At 36.4% G+C, this 18,661-nt stretch overlaps 1 protein-coding gene across 12 annotated transcripts in view; it reads right to left on the bottom strand.

The window, feature by feature from the left end:
• Window positions 1-18,661, bottom strand: part of CADPS2 (calcium dependent secretion activator 2) — a 508,886-nt gene that overhangs the window by 361,507 nt on the left and 128,718 nt on the right. For all 12 annotated transcript variants that reach the window (XR_008574138.1, XR_008574139.1, XR_008574137.1 and 9 more), the window contains exons 4-6: window positions 13,903-13,983; window positions 9,837-10,073; window positions 5,616-5,737 (exon numbers count right to left, since the gene is read on the bottom strand). Coding sequence is in view for 8 of the 12 variants with exons in the window: in XM_054803630.1 (XP_054659605.1) it covers window positions 5,616-5,737; window positions 9,837-10,073; window positions 13,903-13,983 (440 nt within the window). In the remaining 4 variants the exon portion in view is untranslated. The remainder of the gene's footprint in view (window positions 1-5,615; window positions 5,738-9,836; window positions 10,074-13,902; window positions 13,984-18,661) is intronic.

Genomic DNA, 18,661 nt, shown 5'->3' with positions numbered 1-18,661 from the left:
CCGTGTGCAAATATACTCATTTTAACAAAAAGCACCACCAAACAACTGAAAAATCCCCAGACACCCTAAAGGAGAGTTGGTTGGCTTGCCAGCAACAGACCAGCTTGATTACTGCTTCTCTGATCAGTAAATCCCTGTGTTTCTGTGCCTCATTTCTTCCTATATTTAGCCTCTAGTTTTATATTTAAGACTCGAAGCAATAAGAAGCAGGGACAACTTTTTCATTCTGTTTTTCCTCCTGTGCAAGAGCAGTAACATGGATTCCTACACATGTAATCAATATAAGGAATGATAACTAAACACTAACAGTATAGTTAAAAGTATTGCTGACCAAAATTAATCTCATTTATGCAGCTGTATCAGACACAGACCAGTAGCGGGGGTGGGGGGGGAAGAAAAAAAAAAGATGGGCCTTCCCTTTTCTTTACATACTGTACAGCTGTGTCATGACACCACAAGTTAGGTAACAGTTGTAGGTATGATCATCTTTTTGTCTCCCTTAATCAGAAATAAAAATTAGAAAGTTGCAAGGACTATGATGAAGAAATGAAACTAGTTGTTGCTTGGTTGTCACAGGTTATTAAAGTTGTCTATCCTTTTCCCCTTCAAAATTTTCATCTTAGGTGTTATCCTCAAAACATTATTTTAAAAAAGTATTATTTGTTTCATGACTGACCATGACATTTCAGGAAATTCTAAATTTTAGAAGTTAAACCTTTTTATTATTTTTTAAAACTGTTCCTTTTTTTTTTTTTTGCTAAGTAATCTTTAATTATGTATCCACAATTACTGTCATACTTCAAATACTTTATGGAATTAATGGTGGTAGAATATTGCACAAAAGTAATACGAGCAGCATTTACTTGATTTGTGCAGTCTTGACTGAGGTTCCCTGCCTCCTCTGGTTAGATATTTAATCATGCGTTCTTCACATACTTCTAATATATAACAGCCCTTTTTACAAGGTTATGCAATCACTGGCAGCAAAATATGATAATCTTATTTGTCTTGTTTACATGAAGAATATCCTGGCTCTATTAAAATTTTCTCATCATGCAAGACATGCTCTTTTTTCTGTTTCATAAATATGTGACAAGGGAATATCACTTGTAGTGATAAAAGATAGCATATTCACATCTTTTATCTTGAGGCATGATTATACATATCCAAAAGACGCCACTTTCAAGAAACCACATTATTTAATATTCAGAATGAATAAAAATCAATGATAAGAAAACATGTGGACACCAGACTCCACAAGACTAAAAGCTAAGCCACATCAGTAACATTTGAAAAATGAAATTAGCACTGGATTTTGCAAGATGACCCCCTGTGGCATCACAGCAACAAAGTTATGCAAAGCTTTGCACAACTGAAGGGGTCCTCTAAAGGCTCTGCTTACTGATCTTTGGCAGAAAAGGTCACAGGCTATGTTGGAGGGATTTTCAGCAGGGCTAAAAGGCAGGAAACAGTTGGAAGGAATGAAAAAATATTTCACAGGTGGTAATAAAAATTTTATAGGGTTTGCATGTGAAGCTGTATAACTGATCTGTTTGTAAAATTGTCCAAGACTTAAGCTCAGTCAAACTACATTGTTCTACAGCATTTACATTTTAGAATGATCATTAGCTCCTCTGTAATGTACATATAAACAGTGCTTTATTTAGCTTGTTAAAGAAGAAAATGAAGCACTTCAATATAAACTCACAAAATTATTATTCAAAGAGAAACCAAGCAGACAGGGGTTAAAAGCAATAAGAAATTAGAAAATATTTATAAAATAAAATCTTACTGATACACTGTCAGGATAAAACTGTGCTCACCTCTCTGGGACTCTTAGGTCTTTCCCCTTTAAGAAAGAACATTGTTTCTAATTTCCTTATTACTCTTACGGAAGCATTCAGGGATTCAGAGGAATACTTGAATACATATTCACAGAAATAACTGAGAAAATATTCAGCATTTTGGAATAGAAGATAAATCCTGAATTAAGTCTCCACTTGACTCATGTTCCCATTAATCTCCACTCTAAGGTCACACTGGCTTGCACTCCATCTTTAAGCATTTGTCTGAGTATCTCATTTTCTCCTTTTCACTGTCAAAGCTTTTGAAACTGTGTAGTAGCATTGCACTTCATACACTGATGTTTCACAGATGAAAAAAACAGGCATAAATAATTCTTTATACTGCTTCTTTTCACAAATGTAGCTACCAGTTCAAAATGATAAACCAACTACAGAAAATGTGTGTGACAAGGACATGATTTGAAGCTCTTGCCAGCAGTCTCCCACAGCAGGCTGGTGGTAATCATTCACTTTTCATCACTGTCTCATTCTACGCTTAGTATGAGAGCTTTGCTACCCTTTTCTAGCTGCACGTCCTATATAAAATCTGAAGTTATGTTCTCATTTATCTGGGATTTGTCAGTGCAAATATGTTACTGCTAGTGATTTGAAGAGTTGAGCTGAACTACAGTTCTTCTTGGCTTTTTTTTTTTTTTGCAATGAGTTTTGTGTTTTCTCCTTCAGTCTCACTGATTATTTTCCTTCATATCAGATTGACAGTACTGAAAATTATCCCAGTAAGAAGCCAGCTCCAGCAGCAGGCAAAGTAGGCAGTAGCCTAGGGCAGCTGACAGTTTGGTTTTTTCTGTATCAGAAAAGAGATAGACTGACTGTGCTTGCCCAGCTGGTCACTGGCCTCTACTTACATGACTTTGCCAACTGCTGCCAAAGGACCGAGGGGGAGAGGAGGCCTCTCTCTTCCCAGTAGTGGTACCATTACTAACATCAACAGGAGCAAAAAGTCACTTCTGTTTCCACCTCATCCCATACCTCCTCTTTGCAGGAGAACATCCAATCCTTCGCCCAGTGACTGACCCTCCCCATCACCCCGGCAGGTCCCTATCAGAGAATAGTGATGACTGCTGGAAGAAGCAAGGGGGCAAGAGGAGACAGGTGACTGCATGGGGCAAGGGATGTGTTGGTCATAAAAGTAAGAAAGATCTTAGAAGGACTGGACACAGGCTGGCGATAGGACAGAGAAAAAGAGAGACACCTTAAGCCTTCTGAAACCTGGGGACTCCTCACTGCCTATAACAGTATTTCCTAGGCCTTCTTCTACCAGTGCAGTTTTCTGATTAAACTCTGCCAAGCCCTCTTAGTTCCCTCTGCCACCAACCAAAAAACCCCAAACCAATATTGCTACTGCCAAGAAAATCTGATTTGGCTTTAACATCAAAATTAAACTGTGGAATAAAGGATCTCCCATTCCATAGGCAGCTTCCTCTGTCTTCTTTACTGTTTGCCTGTAATTTGCTAATTTCATGCTTGTCTAATTTAATATTCTCCTCCGTTGCCTCAAACTATATCTCTATATATGCTCACAAGCTACATGTCTCTATATGCTCATAATCACACTGTATTCCAATGTCTCATAATTACTCTTGCCAGAAATGGAAAACAGTACAATTCAGAAGAGCACAAGAACTAGATAGATTTTAGAGCTTATCAGCTGTGCCCCTTCAAGTTACATTGTTTTGTAGGATAGCAGGTCAACAGCACCAATAACTCCCATTCCTGTCCCTCCCAGTGTACGGTTCAGGGCATCTCTCAATCATTCACTTCCTAAAGATGCATAATTTGTTTCCATATAAATCTATATGAATTTGGTTCATACAACACCACTTACATGGAATAGCCTATAACCTGTCTTTCTCCCATATTCAGTCAACTCATATCTATTCAGCCCGAAATGTGCTCAATCAGTTTACAAGCTCAGAGCAGGTCCTAACATTACCCCTTTTTCCTAGAAACACTCCAGTTGTTCTCCTATTGACTCCATCTGTTCTGGAACTTCCTTTTCACAAAGTTTCCACTTTGACAGGTAGGAAAATCAACTAATCTGCTATTAAGTTTTAGCAGGTGTATCAATAAACAATATATACCTTCTGATTGGTTTTACAACCTTTACCTTAACCTGCAACCCTCAGTATGTAATAGGTAAACCATGAACTGCCCATGAACCATCACTACCATGTTTTGTTCACCATATCTGGAAATAGCTGGAGAGAAACAAAACTCTTAACATCTATAGATGGTTTTCTGGGAGGAGAATAACTGTGCCCAAGATTCAAGCATTTGTGCATTCTAAGTGATTTCAGGAGATTTGAAGACCCATACCAACAACATCAGAGGTTAATTGAGCATTTAAAACAGAAGCTCAAGGGTGAGGAAAAAGAGACACACACCATCAGAAGAAACAGGAACCTTGACTGTGACAGGGAAAGGTTGGAGGCACTTGTTGCATGGAACAGTATGAGAGCAACTCTGAGTATGAAGACAAAGCACGGCCTGGTGATGTGCCCTCCAGGAGAAAGCCTTGTGACTCTCATGGGACCCCGAGCTACCAGAGAACACCTCAATGGGTCCACAAATGAGCAGGGGATGCTGCATAACCTCTTATGACCTTGCTTCAATGCGTATACCTGTGTGTCTTTTGTGCTATTGTTGCTTTTAGAAGTTCCCCATGTACTACATGCAAATGATAAGACACAGCACTCCTGTGCCCTGGAGAAGGAACACAGCCAGGGACTGCGACAACTGAATTTTACATCTTGTCTCACGTATTCAGAGTTCTGCAAAGCTGTTTGAATATGTTACTGGAGTAGGCTGCTGGCTTACTGGCCAAGGAAATTTGCTGCAGCTAGGTGAAAGTCCACCAAATTAGATCTTCTCCTCCTCCTCCCAACCGCAGAAGAGGCAGATAAAACTCTATGCTTATAGTTTTGCCTAACAGACATCTGTATTTGTGGTCTGAATGGAATAGAAACTACCATGCCAACTCTGTTGAAGATGTTTTCTCAGACACTCTAAAACCTGCAATTTTTAAATTGTCTTTCACAAGGCACACTATGGTGCCAGTAAAACCCCAACGTGATCTCTGGAAAGTTATCTACAAAAGATTCCAAATGACATTTTAACAGAGAGAAAAGTGTCTGAAGTCAGTGCGTAGGTCAAACAAATCAACCAAAAAACACACTTAATTTTCTTCCTCTCTGCCACTCTGACTGGTTCAACTACAGATGTCATGATGTTATCCCCCTCCAAGTCACTTTGCTGACTGCCTCCCTCAAAAATTAATTGAAAGAAGTGGATCCTATAATTTAAAATGAAATAGGCTCAGCAGGTGAGTAAGCTTTGTCAAGATTGATTACTGAGTATTGATTTTCCACCAATTGTACAAGTTACACTCCACGAGGCCACCTGCACATTAACCTAGAATACATAAAATCACCTCGGGCTACCATCTATCGAGAGGTTTGTATTTTCAGAGGGTGCAGATAAGAACACAATGCTGCAGTCTCTAGCTCTTCTCCTCACACATAAATTCAATGGCATTTATTTGGACAGCATTCACACTTTGTACTTACTTCACCATAAATAACTATTATTTATATTTTCATTTTTCAGAAAGAATTTAAGATAACTAACCCAGGAAAAAATTCATATAACCTAGCACTAACTTAATTGCAAAAACTGTAAAGATATTCAGTTAGGTTCTCCCATGATATGAAGGAAAGAGATGCTGGATGCAGTGACAGCAGAGCGGCTTACTGTGGCCTGGAAGCTTCTGCTTGGTCCGTCTGAAGCTTCTCGCCCCCTTCCACTTCCATGGTGCAGTAGACAATTCGATTGGGAGCAACTGACTTTAAACCTTGCACCTCCATTATAACAATCTGAGGAAAAGAAAGCAAATAGTTTATCCTTCAGAAAACATTACATAGCACAGCTATTGCAGTACTAAGCTCCATGCAGGTAAAAAAAAAAAAAAAGAAAAAAGAAAAAAAATCCCCAAACCCCACTCACTGAAATCTTACAGACAGAGAGGAGTTTGAATTTTTCCTTCTTTTTCCACTTTCAACAACATATAGTAGGAATTGAAATTTTTGCTCTGTTTCTACTTGGACAACAACCAAAAACTCACTCCAGCCATAATTTAAATGCTGGTAGTTGAATTTGAGACCAATGTCTAAATATAATTCTAAATGTTAGTACATAAAGAAATGTATCTTTTAAGCAGTCATCTAAGTAAGTATTTACAGAATAAATAGGTTACTAAGTCAGACTGTAAACAAGACAAGCAAGTCCACTGATCACATCTTGAAAGGTTAATTGTGGTGCCGTAACACTGGAGGTTGCAACCCTTGAATCTCAGAAGCGATTTGGTGGTGTGCTGAGCCGGAGGCAGGTCAGCGCATTGCTACATGCTGTAATTCTTTTCCCCCTCTACCTACCCCTTCTCCTTCTCCCAGCTCAGTACTTGCGGTCAGGTTTGGCGTGCAGATTGGGACGAGGCAGGGGGCGGGAAGAGAAAGGGAAAAAGCCACCTATACCAGCTGCAACCTGAGAAATTTCCTCACCAGGGAAATTCTGAGCTTGGCAGATTCCATAGTTTTTCAGCTCCTCTGAACTACTCTGTTACATCTCAGAAGAGCCCAATGCAGTCCTACTTCAAATGCTCTCTGCCTTTTATAAACCTTACGGTTTGCCACAGTGTGAAATTATTGGAAATTTTACACTCCAGATGTTTCTAATTCAGAGAAGATTTGAGAAGAAAGTCAAGTTTCCCTGCTTGCTTTGGAAAAGCTGCTTTCATTTCCAGCTCCATTTGGGCCTATGAGAAGAAACTGGGAAAAGCATAGTCCATTTAATCAGCAGAGAAACTGTCCTCAACTAAACTATACACAAAACCCAGGATTTGTTTGATTGTTTTAAAGGTGACAAAAGTAATGACTACTTTTGGTCTCATGAGAGGTAACTGGTTTCTTAGATCAGCAAGCAACTATTAAAATATTTAGCTATTAAACTGTTTGCTTATTTTCCGATTCATTTCCATTCAGGTATGTTAAGCCAGAATTCACCCCTAGCTGTAAAATCCTTTGCACTCCCAGAACCTTAGTAATAGTCAGATGTCTTGTAAAATTGCTGGTTTGGTAATATTCAGGGAGATGACAGTCATTGATCATTTAGAACATTTTTACATTAGTCATAAACTATCAACACCGCCTATTACGCTTTATAAATAATAACAGCAATTCAGGGAGAATGAAGAAATCATCTCTCTTTTCCATCTTTTGTAGTCCAGGAATTCAAGTAGTTATCAAAGTGATCAATGATCACTGAGAGACTGCACTACAGATCCTTCTAGCTAATACTGCCTATATGGTCTTTCCATGTGCCAAACATATGTCCTTGTTGAATGCAGACTTTATGTTTATTCATTTTTATGTTGATACTTCTTTTCCTTGAGTTTCCAATTTAATTGCACAGTACCTTTGTCTTTGATAGCAATTCTGGATTCCAGTAATGGAAAAAAGTTGCATTTCATTAGGAAGGAAACTGTCTCTAGCTGATTTACTAACTCATTAGCTGATGAACAGCTTCCTAAATATTGCTTGTCTATTTCTGAAACTGTCCAACAGCTGAAGAACAGAAGTAATTAAGTCTTCTCTGACTACCTTGATATTTTATTTATTTATTTTATAAATTTCTGCAAGCAGGCTATTTGAGGAAACATTCAACTTGCAAAAGCAGTCACTGTTGCTTGCAATGATGCACACGGGTGTCTCTTATCTTAGCCAGCAAGGTCGATTCCCAACAGAACATTATAAATGTTACTAGCGTCTTTTGTTGTTCTGTCTTAATAACAACCTGCAGTGGCAGCATGAACCCCAGCCACTTCCTCCCCAAGGAATTTTCATCTAGTTCTTATACTCTGTCCTAATGTTTAGACGCGTTATAGATTTCCTGTTCGTTCATGAGCCTGTGCAGCTGCCCTCAGTGGGGATTTTGCTGGTTACCCTACGATTTAGTTAAGTCATACCACAAAAGACATGACATGGATATGTTTATGTGTAATTCAAGAAATGTGAAATTGTGCACATATGACCTCACATTTTCCAAAAACAAAGTATTCTGTCTCCAAGGAAATACAATAAGCTTTTCTTATTTGCCAATTTGCATAGAAAAAGAGCAGATCTCCCAGTTTAAATGAATAGCAGCTCAGTTGTTTCCTTTTGCCCTTATAGCCTCTGAGATGTAACTTCCCAAGAGTAAGATATGCACATACTTGGGTAAGAAACTCAATTTATGTGGTTAACATAATGTTCAAAATGAAAATTTGCCCTACTGAAAAACTGCTACATGGAGAGTAACACTTTAATTCTTTGCCTTGCACAAGATGAACTGTAGGTTACTAACCTGGCAGAATATTTGTGTGTTTTCTTTATCAGTGATGGGGAAAAAAAAAAAAAAAAAAAAAAAAAAGCTAAGTTCACCAGACCTAATAGTCTACATTTCTGGTGTTAGAGGGGAAGGGCTGTAAACAAAGCAAAACTCTTACAAATTTACTGGAAATTTTATCTCCTGCCATTTTTCATTTCATGATTGTTTCCATCTTTTACTGTGTTTTCCCCCCAAATATCACATCATTTTTAGTACATACTTAATATTTATCTCTAGAGGCACAGAGAAAGCTTTTCTTCTCACATCCCTCACCAAGCAAACCGTCTTGAAGACAGAAAACATTATCTTTTTCAGGTACTTTTTAGGTTCTTCAGAACTATTCTTTGTTATTGCGATTTATGGACCATTCCAGGCTTGGTATTCCACTCGAGGCAGGCACACGTGATGGAGACGCACAGGACTCAGCACAGGAGTTATGAAACTATTTCGTCATTTTGCATATTTCAGTACTAAGCCCTGCACTCCAGTTTTACATGCTTGATGAACTTACAATTTTTGATATATACTATGATGGATCTTACTACTCTTTGAAAGTTGATGCTGGGCTTTTACATTATTAGCTAGTAATATTAAAATTGCATACAGTGGGATAAGTCCTTCCTCTGTTATACAAAGGATTTAAACTTTTTCATCTATTTTTGACATTTTTTTAATTCTATGTGTATATTCATGACATTGGAAAGAAAAATTGATCTGAATTTTCAACATTACATGAAAAAAGCAGATTCTCATTTCACTTAAGAAAAAACATTGTTTAAAAGATAAACAATTTTTGTTTTAAACCATTTAATAATTGAAATATTTATTCTGTAACATTGTCCATTGTCTTAAACAAACTGAAGCCACTTCAAGTGCAGGGCACAAGCGCGGCACCTTTTGAACAACACACAGTACACACCCTGGAAATGTTTTGATTCTATTATTATTGAAAGAGAGATCAGCATTTCTGGATATGCACATTTGCGGAATTGGAACTGAGCTATGATGCTGTCATCAGATATGTTTAAGTAACTAAGTGTATTTATGGCTTCCTCTTGAAGTCAGTTGAGCTCTATATGGATTAGGACTGCATCCCTATAGACCAGACTTCCTGCATAATCTCAGTAAACATGAGCTAGTTTCTTGAGGAAAACACAGACATTTATAAAAATGTGTTATGACCACCAGTAAAATTTTTTTTGTTTATTCTCTAAATGCTTTCAGTCAGAAAACACAACTTGTTTGTGAAATTCTATGAATGAGTTTCTGATAACAAGTGTTTCATTATTATGTTCAAAAGTATACTTAGTTATTTAATGCACTGTAATTAATTTAAAGTTACATTTGTGTGGGCCCAAACGCAACTACTGTTGCAAGATGAAAATGTATCATATAGCTACATGCTAACTCCTACTTATCAAACAGACAATTTACTTGTTTAACATAAAATTTTAAAATTACCAAGGAAGGATTAATAACAAAAAAGCATCAAGACGTAGATATTCTAGTAATTTAAACTGTCAACAAGTTTTCTGTGAAATACATGATTACCTCTAATGTGAAGGAGAGGACCACGTCAGACTTCGACAGCTGAACCTCATTTTCATCTCCTATGTCCAAGAACGCAGAATTCTGTGATCGCTTTAACTTCTGCAGTTTGAATTCCGGCCCACCTTTAGACACAGGAAGACTTTCCAAATTTGCCATCAGCAAATTCACCGAAGACCGCAATTCTTCTATGTACATGTTCTCCATTTCTCTTGTTACAAACTTTGGGAATTTTCTTTCCTTGGAAGATATATTTTAAAAGTTAGGGAGGAAAAAAAAATATCTCACACCATACGTTATGTTAATTTACTGATTTGCTCTCAGTTAAGAGATGTTTAATAAAAATAAAAGTCTTAATTGCAGTGTCTATCTATTTTTATATCTTCAAAAAAGTAATGGGAAGGCAAATTCCGTCCCATAAATACAGTTAATTTTGACAAGAAGAAATGTAATTTGAATTGAGAATTCCATCATATTCCTCAAATATAGTAGACAAAATATCTCTTTGAATGCAACAAAAAAATGAAGGGGCATCTGTAAGAATGGAACCTCTTGCCCCTCCAGAATCATTTAACTGTAAACCCAGGCTGAATATGTACAGATTAGATATTTCTAAGACATGTTTTAAGTGTATCAATTGACAATATACCTTTAATGTTACCTTCAAATATTTAATAAATTGACAAAATGAACTGTCCAATAAGAATTTTGTTACTTCATCCATTTCCCATGCTACCAAAAATAAGTCAATATCGCATGCATGCTTCTAACATAAAGCTGTTAAACTACAACTATGACATGAAATTCCTATCATTGTCTATGTCTATTTTGAATAATAGGTCATTAATTTTGAAAGTAATACTGAATTATTACACACGGGATTATTTTAAACATAAGTGTTAGAGAGAACTTAAAAATAACTTCTTTCCTCTGTAGGAGTTAGTAGTATTTAAATATTGTGTTTATAACAAAGAGGGAACATAAAAACATATATAATGCATATATGAACACATACAGAGCCAATATTATGCACAATTTCTCTCAATAGTGAATACAGGGCAGCTTGCGAGAATATGACACTCAACATTAAAAAAAAGTGTAAATTATTCTAAAATATATATTTTATGTATAAATGAGAAACAAACACTGCTCCCCATGTACTGTCTGCAAAGGTAGGCACCTTGCTCCTAAACCAAACAATTTTTATCATTAGCTGTTATAAGGAGTAGCATAAATTGTTTTACATTAAAACTTTTACAGTTGATTTTGTTTCAATAACAAAGACCAAACAAGTTGACTGTGACCCAGAACACCTGCAGGAAGTCCAGTGGTCTGGCTCATTACAACTTTACAGAGCCAGTGTATTACAGACTGAAAAAGAAAAAAAAATTTATAGTTAGAAACTAAAAACACAGGGCAAGGTTCAGGGTGCTCTAGCAAAAAAACCCCAAACAACTCACTTTAGACAGTTTTTCAAACTGTACCTTATCCTTTGAGGATCATTCAAATGATAATAATATGCCAACAGAGAAGACAGAGAAGACAGACTGTTATTATGTTGTTAAAAGATCTTTCCTCTTGTTAAGATGCTTTTTCCACCCCAATTTAAAATCAAGGAAACTTTTTACAATTCCCTTGTGTCGTATATTTTTTATGACTATAATCTTCGATGATTTAAGACAGCACTATCAGAATATATGGAAGCATTTATTTCTGTAAAACCTGAATGTTTGTAGCCACTTCTCCCCCTCACAAAACAAGGGCGAGGATCCTCCATAAAGACTCTGAGGTCTACAGATTTCACCCCTCCCACCCCCTCACCTTTTATTTGCTTTTTTTAAGATGGTGAATTTGTAACAAATTGTTATAGCACATGATATTTAAAGTAATTTAGAGACACAACAAAAAATAGTGGGGGGTTTTTCCCCCCAGTATTTTTTAGTGCATATGCACAGGAATATAATTAAGTTGATTTGAAAAGCCCGGATTGTACAAAGAACACATCCCCCAGCACAGCACTGGAATTTTGGGAACTCTGATTGCAATGTACTGGAATATATCCTGAAACAAAGACCCTGGGGACAGATGTGAGGCACTCATCAGGCTGATGTACACACTAGCCTTTAGGTCTGGCTTCTGAGAGTGCTAAAATGGATTTTCAAGATGCATTTCTCAAGGAGGAAAGATATTGGGTTGTCTCTTCATAGGATCATGTAAAAGTTTATCTTAAAAAAGCATAGCACCAGTTCCAATAGGCAGAAAATCCCATTAGGTCATACATACTTTGATTTCAACTACTTTAAATTTGGTCATATGAAGAAACAGGTGGGCAAATAGATGCACAAATTCCTCATTGCTTTCATTCTGTCATAGATGAACAAATTTCTAAGGTTCTTGCCTCTATTAAATAGCCTAAATTATCTTTTCTGCTAAAACGAACTTCTCATATATTAACAGCTTGTAAAATTGGTAAGTAATGTATTTTAGGAACCATGAATGAGACCTCAACAACAACAAAAAAGCCATATGCAGAGATTTCTTTTTAGCTGTGCTGATCTTTTGAGACTGCAGTTTAATAATTCTCTTACAGCCAGGTAATCACTGAAAACTCTTTTCTTTACCAACACAGATGCTACAATACATAATCCAGTATAAAAAAGCTTCTTATGTTGTTTTTGACCTCTGAAAATAAAGTTCATATTTTGCAGCATTTGATATTGCTTAGACTTAAATGATCTTAATAAACTCACAGTTGCTAGAATTAGGACTAGCTCTCAAAGTCCACCACAAAAAAATCTGCATTTTAAGTAGTTTAAAAGAGATGTATGAAAACTCTGATTTGTGACTTGGATGTACCATGTAGGACATGGAATTGCTTATTCTGTGCAAAACTGTGTAGTCCACACTGTGGTAACCATGAGAATTTTCAAGTAATGGTTCAGGTAAATAATGGAGAGTTAAATTTTTCTTTAAAAAATCTACAGATGTGCAGTGTATGCACATTAGAGACACAATGAACAAGATCTGCACGGTTTAAATAGTGCTCATAATTTTCACTTGCTTTAAAATTAATTTGAAACTTTTATGGACAGCATTTTGCTTTTTAGGAAGACTGTGCCTCCAAGTTGTTATTTATGAACTTCATAGACCTAAATGACAGTTCTTTCCTTTTAAAGAAACAAGCAAATCTTAATTGCTTAACAATTAATATCATATTAATATAATATACTTTTTTCTGCACACACACAGTATAACATACATGCTTCCAGTATTTTGTAACTTTTGGAGCTGAAGGCAACACTACAAACAGGATTGTTGGACAACTTTGATTATAAGCCCAGGATTCACAGAAGATTGAAGAGATTTAAGATTGCCTTTTTCTGAAAAAGGAGTCTTTCCCCAAAATTTAGTAAGATGTGGCCAGGGACAATACCAATCCAACTTGTGATATTTAATACAGAAGGGCATAATCCTGTCCACTGAAATAAAATACAAGCTATAGGAAAGAAAATTGGTTTAGCGTTCTAAAATTTACAAAAAGAATTTATAATTTACTCAATCACCACTAATTTTACCAGCAAGACTCACTCATGGTTTTGTTACTTGCAATACTAACATAACCATTATCAATTTAGACTTAATCTATAAATGTAAACTATATTATACATACTTAAAAAGTATATCACATATAACCTGTAGTAAGACATAAACATTATGGTTATACCCTAAGCCTGGTATAAGCACTTCTGTATATAAAAGATGACTTATTTTAGTTCCAAAATACATGATCCCAAATGTGCTAATAATATACCCTTTGTTTCACAACTGGACTTGCTGATGAAGGAAAGGTAGGGTCACACAGCATATGACTTTCCAAAAACATTTTACTTTCTCCCTACCCGTTTACACGTATACCCCAGAGAGAAAAAAAAAAATAAATCATCTGGCAGACTGTTATGTCTTCAAATAATCTTCTGCTTAATTTTAGAATCAGAAACTGGAAACACACACTATGTATCATCCCAGTCAATATCTTCCAAGTTTTTGGTACATGGAAGCAACCACTTACCCTTGCCATTTGTTCTGCCAGTTGTAGTCGTCCATCTAGTTCACGTCTGATCTGGGCCGCTTGCTCATCTCCATTATCCAGCTTGGATAGAGAATAAAAATAAAGTGTAAGAAACACGTGCTATATTTTAACTTCATAGCAAATAATGTAGTTAAAAACAAAATAGAAATTAATTACGTCATTTTCATCTTAAAATCAGTGAAACACTAAGCAAATACATGGCTTTGAGTCTTATCAAGATGAAGGAAATGTAACGGCCACCAGTTACCCATGGCAGTCAGGGTCTCTGAAGGGTAGCCAGCATTCCCTTGAGTTTTTAATATTGAGGCTAAACAGAAGCAGCATTATTTCCTTATGAAAATAGTAGCTGAAAACACTTCTTCATGAAACATAGAACTAGACTGACAGACTGGCTTAGAAAATGTTTGCAAGGAAATCTGCTCTTTGGTGCCATGAGTTCCTGTATAGGAATATATAGGTATAGGGAAAGAACACTGTGTGCCTATGCCTTCTAATTACAGTATTATTTCACTCACCTAGCTCTTTTCCCCAAGTATTGGCCAACTGCTTATATTGAGGCATGTCCAATTTTTGAGCCTCCAATATTTTCATGCCTAGGGAACAGCCATGACTAAATGTCCGACTTCAATCAGGCAGGTGAAGGGGAAGGACGCTTCTCTCACCTCAACAGAACAGCTGGGTATCAACAGAAAAGAGACTCCCCAACTCATTTTTCACCTGTTTATTTGTCAAAGGCAGCGGAGGGGGAGCGTAGGTGAAGCGAGGCTTCACCTCACCACACTGGCCTACATGGCTGGTTAAGAGGAAGAAGAGTGATGCATCTGGAAAGGATCAGGCACAACTTGCCTTCTTACCTTGAATAAACGCCAAACAAGGACAAAGACGGAGTCCCAAGAGAATGCTCTCTCTGTCCCTAGGGCTAACCACAGACACGATGCAACATGCTGATATGACCCTAGTGCATTTAGCATGTGGCTAAGGTTTAAGGATACCTGAATTGCTCTTCACTAAAAAAAAAAAAAAACAACCCCAAACTTAAATTGATGAGGGATGTAAACTGGCAAAAAATTGGTTCTCTAATTAAATGAGATCTTCAGCTAAAGAACACACACTTAATTTGATAAAAGATTCATTATATTAAACTAAGGTTTTTAAGTAAGACTGCTATTCAGTGCATCAGGCCAAATATGTAACACCATCTCCTTCGCAACACTCCTCAGCTAAATCTGTTAGATCTTATTGAACAAAGGCGCTCATGAAAATCAGGCATTTTTTTCTGTCAAAATCCAGTTAAAAAAAAAAAGGAATAATTAAAAAGACACTATCCAGTGCTTACAGGTCAATTACAGCATTATGCTTAATGCAAATCTGACCACATTTAGCAACAGGATGAAAAGTTTTCCACTGCTAGTATGGAAGCGATGACAAGAACATGCAATCTGTCACCTGTGCAATCTGGCGTCTCACAAGTTCCTTGCAGGAATTCATCCAGACTACCAGAAAGAAAGAGAACAAAACCTGATGGCATCCCCAAAAGAGGCTCAAGTTTAAACTACAGAGTAGAAGATGGATCATGTTCCAGACTGGAAGAGTCCTCCTGCTAAGTGAGTCTGTAAATCTGCTCCTACTTTGACTGTGAGCATAAATGAATGGCAAGAGTGTTCCCGATGAAAGCAAATATTTTAGGTTTTGAAGAACTGAGTTACAGTATTTCAAATACAATCCCAAATTTGTATTCTTCCATTTCTTAACAGAATAAGAGACTGCTTATTGAACTTGTCACCAAGAATATTTCTATTTTCCTTTGTATTATAACTACATAATTTTTGCAATTATTTTTGTTTAATCAGTACGAAAGTCAGTCTAATATGAAAATCAATTTTGTTTTCCCTTTTGCGCTATGAGAAGGTCAACATTATTTTAATAATATATCCCTTGACAGGCAATTGCTTGAAAAATATCTGCTTGAAGGTAATTTTGATGACTGAATTTTGATTTCTGCAAAAAGGAGGGTGTGGGAGAGCAGAACAAAGCTAAAGCTTTTTCCTATGTCAAGGTACAACTTAAATCACTGCCTCTATTATTAACTCATTGGAAGAGGCAAAAGCTTTTGTTTAAACACTGTATTTAGTTATTTTTTCCATTTAAAAAACACATGAAATGATCATTTACGTTAATGAAGGTGTAACCTTGTTTTGTAAATCTTAGCATTTTTTCCTTAGCTATGCATTGCTTCCCATTATCTGTTTGTACTTGAGTACTTAAAAACATGCTGATTTCCCTACTTATTTTTAAACTTCAGTCTTCTTCCTGAAATAGTTATGTATTTTAATGGTTTTGTTAACGTATGTATGTAATGATGTTTTGTAAGGTGTGGAAAGAAGCTGAAGAGGTGAAACACTGAAGAACGCTGCTTTACTTATAGAAAAGAGCCGAGGCAAGAATACGGGTAGGTTATTCGCAGCTGTCCTAATGAGAAGTAATGTTGTTGATATTAGTATTTTTGCAATATGCAAAATGAAGTGACAGTGAGAAGAACAGTAAGTTTGATATCATGCTCCATGCAAGGTCATTCTACTTGCTTTTCTTCTAAAAGTTCAACAAAATGCAGGAAAAACAACTTTGTAAGCAAAGCAGTCAGCAATTATGAAAGTGTAATCCAATCATACTTTATATATCTACTGAATCTGAAGTGACGACAACAGTAAGACTTAGCAGATTCTGAAACTGAACGTGACATTTGGAATTTGGGAGTTGTGTCCCCTTTTTCACATAGAGAATACACTTGATACAACCCACTGTGCGGGTGGGAAGTGGTGACAAGGGTTAACATTAAGTGCACCCTTTTCCTTAATTCCTTATTTGTGGATCAAACCCATACCCAAGACATCTGTGGAATACAGAGTTATCACAACCACTGCAGTAATTTTCAAACTGTAAATAAAAATTAGAAAAGCATATGAGACTGTGCACAGAAATTAATATAAATGTAACACTGCAGAATAGGAGCTCAGATTCTTGGTACTGCAACTGAAATCTGGTTAAAAAATTCCTAATTGGTAATCACTTAAAATTCAAGTAGAAGTGGTTTGGTTTTTGTTTGGGTTTTTTTTTTGGGGGGGTGGGGTGCGAGTTGTTTGCTTTTTAAAAGAATAATTGGCATTTACATGGCATCACATAATGCTTCCCACCCTTAAATATGAATGTGTGGGTTTTAAAAGAAGTTATAGCCTTAGAGATTATTTTAAAAGAGGGTACATACGAATTTCGTTTAATAAAAACATTTCAGTTTTCTACAATGGTAGCAATTACACAGCCTAGCTATTTATTGACTACACCAACAATAGAGATGCTCCTCATGTTGTTTAAATCACACATAACCAATTAGTCAGTATTTTAGCAGCAGGGAACCTCACTACAGAAGACTCTGCAGACACCAGAGACCTGTTTTCAGTGTAAACTACATTAGAAAGCCTGATCAAACAAATCAGTGTTGCCCCCAAAACTTGCAACACCTAGGCAAAGAGACTGGCTCCCTTCTGGAGGGCTAGTTACTTCAGTAGGAAAAATTCCAACTGAGCAAGAGTATGAATAAGACACCTGTGTCACTTGTGCCCTTTCTTTTTTGCAAAGATGATTATTTGGATTTTAAAAGCTTCTTCAGAAAAATCAGTAGTTATGAATGACTATGCTTGGCTGCATAAGAAGCTACTTTTTATTAAAAAAAAAAAAAAAAAGCGGTTGCTCATCATTATTTTCCCCAGTGGTGTTACATAAAAACAGCTTTCTAAAATAAACCTGCCACCGCTAGACATCAAGCTATTCATTTAAAAATATTTTTATTCAGTAATGCTTGAAGTTGCCTTTATTTTTTCTCACTCTGAAAAGGGCAAGCATTTTTATTACAAACTTCCTTATTAGTAGAGATGGAGTGGGAACAGTCCTCAATATACAAGTTTCCCAGCAATTGTTAGTAGAAGATGTTTTCAGTTGCTTATATAAGTGTCAACTTCTAGAAGACAGACTGAAGTTTTCTACTCCAAATTTATGCTTTAACAATTTAAGCAAAAACACTCCTTTGCTTCTGAAGAGAACAGGGAAGACAATACACTGCTTTATCCATAATAAGAAAAATGGTGACCATCTTGTCAAAGAGCTCTAGCACCATCTTGCTTTGAAGTAAGGATCTGAAATTAAGCAGGGCCCCATCTGTCAGAATCAGCTCAACTCTGGCCAAGTTACAAACCTTTGTTAAATGAAGTTTGCAGCAGTCAGGCTGTAAACAGCCACTACCAGAGGCTAAATCAGGTTCAGCATGCAGACTCATCTCCAGGTCATGCTGCTCTCTGTCTTGAATATGCATGGAGTCTACGCTCCTCAGATTATTTGCTCATTTAAGAAAGACTGTAAGCTTATCAGAGTTAAAAATCAATATTTGGATGAACAGCAGGATATCTTGCTTGACAAACTGTTGTTTTATTTCTGTGCGTAAACAGCACAGAACAGAAAAACATTGGAACACATGAATGTTTACACATTTTAAAAGGTTGGAAAAGACTGCATACTTTTTGATTCCTATATAAATAACTTTTAAAAAAAATATTGCTTAAAAGGCTGTAAAATATTTGTGTAACATTTTTGTATTTTAGTGCAAAAGAAAAATGGTACACTGGCAAAAAATCTAGTTAATATGCAAGAGCAACTTACTTAAGGTAAAAAAGGTACTAATGCTGCCATG

The sequence above is a fragment of the Grus americana genome, chromosome 1 (genome assembly GCF_028858705.1).
Source record: "Grus americana isolate bGruAme1 chromosome 1, bGruAme1.mat, whole genome shotgun sequence".
Classification (NCBI taxonomy): Eukaryota; Metazoa; Chordata; class Aves; order Gruiformes; family Gruidae; genus Grus; species Grus americana.
The sequence above is the reverse complement of the archived record's forward strand: the minus strand, read 5'-3'. Positions and strand labels throughout refer to the sequence as shown.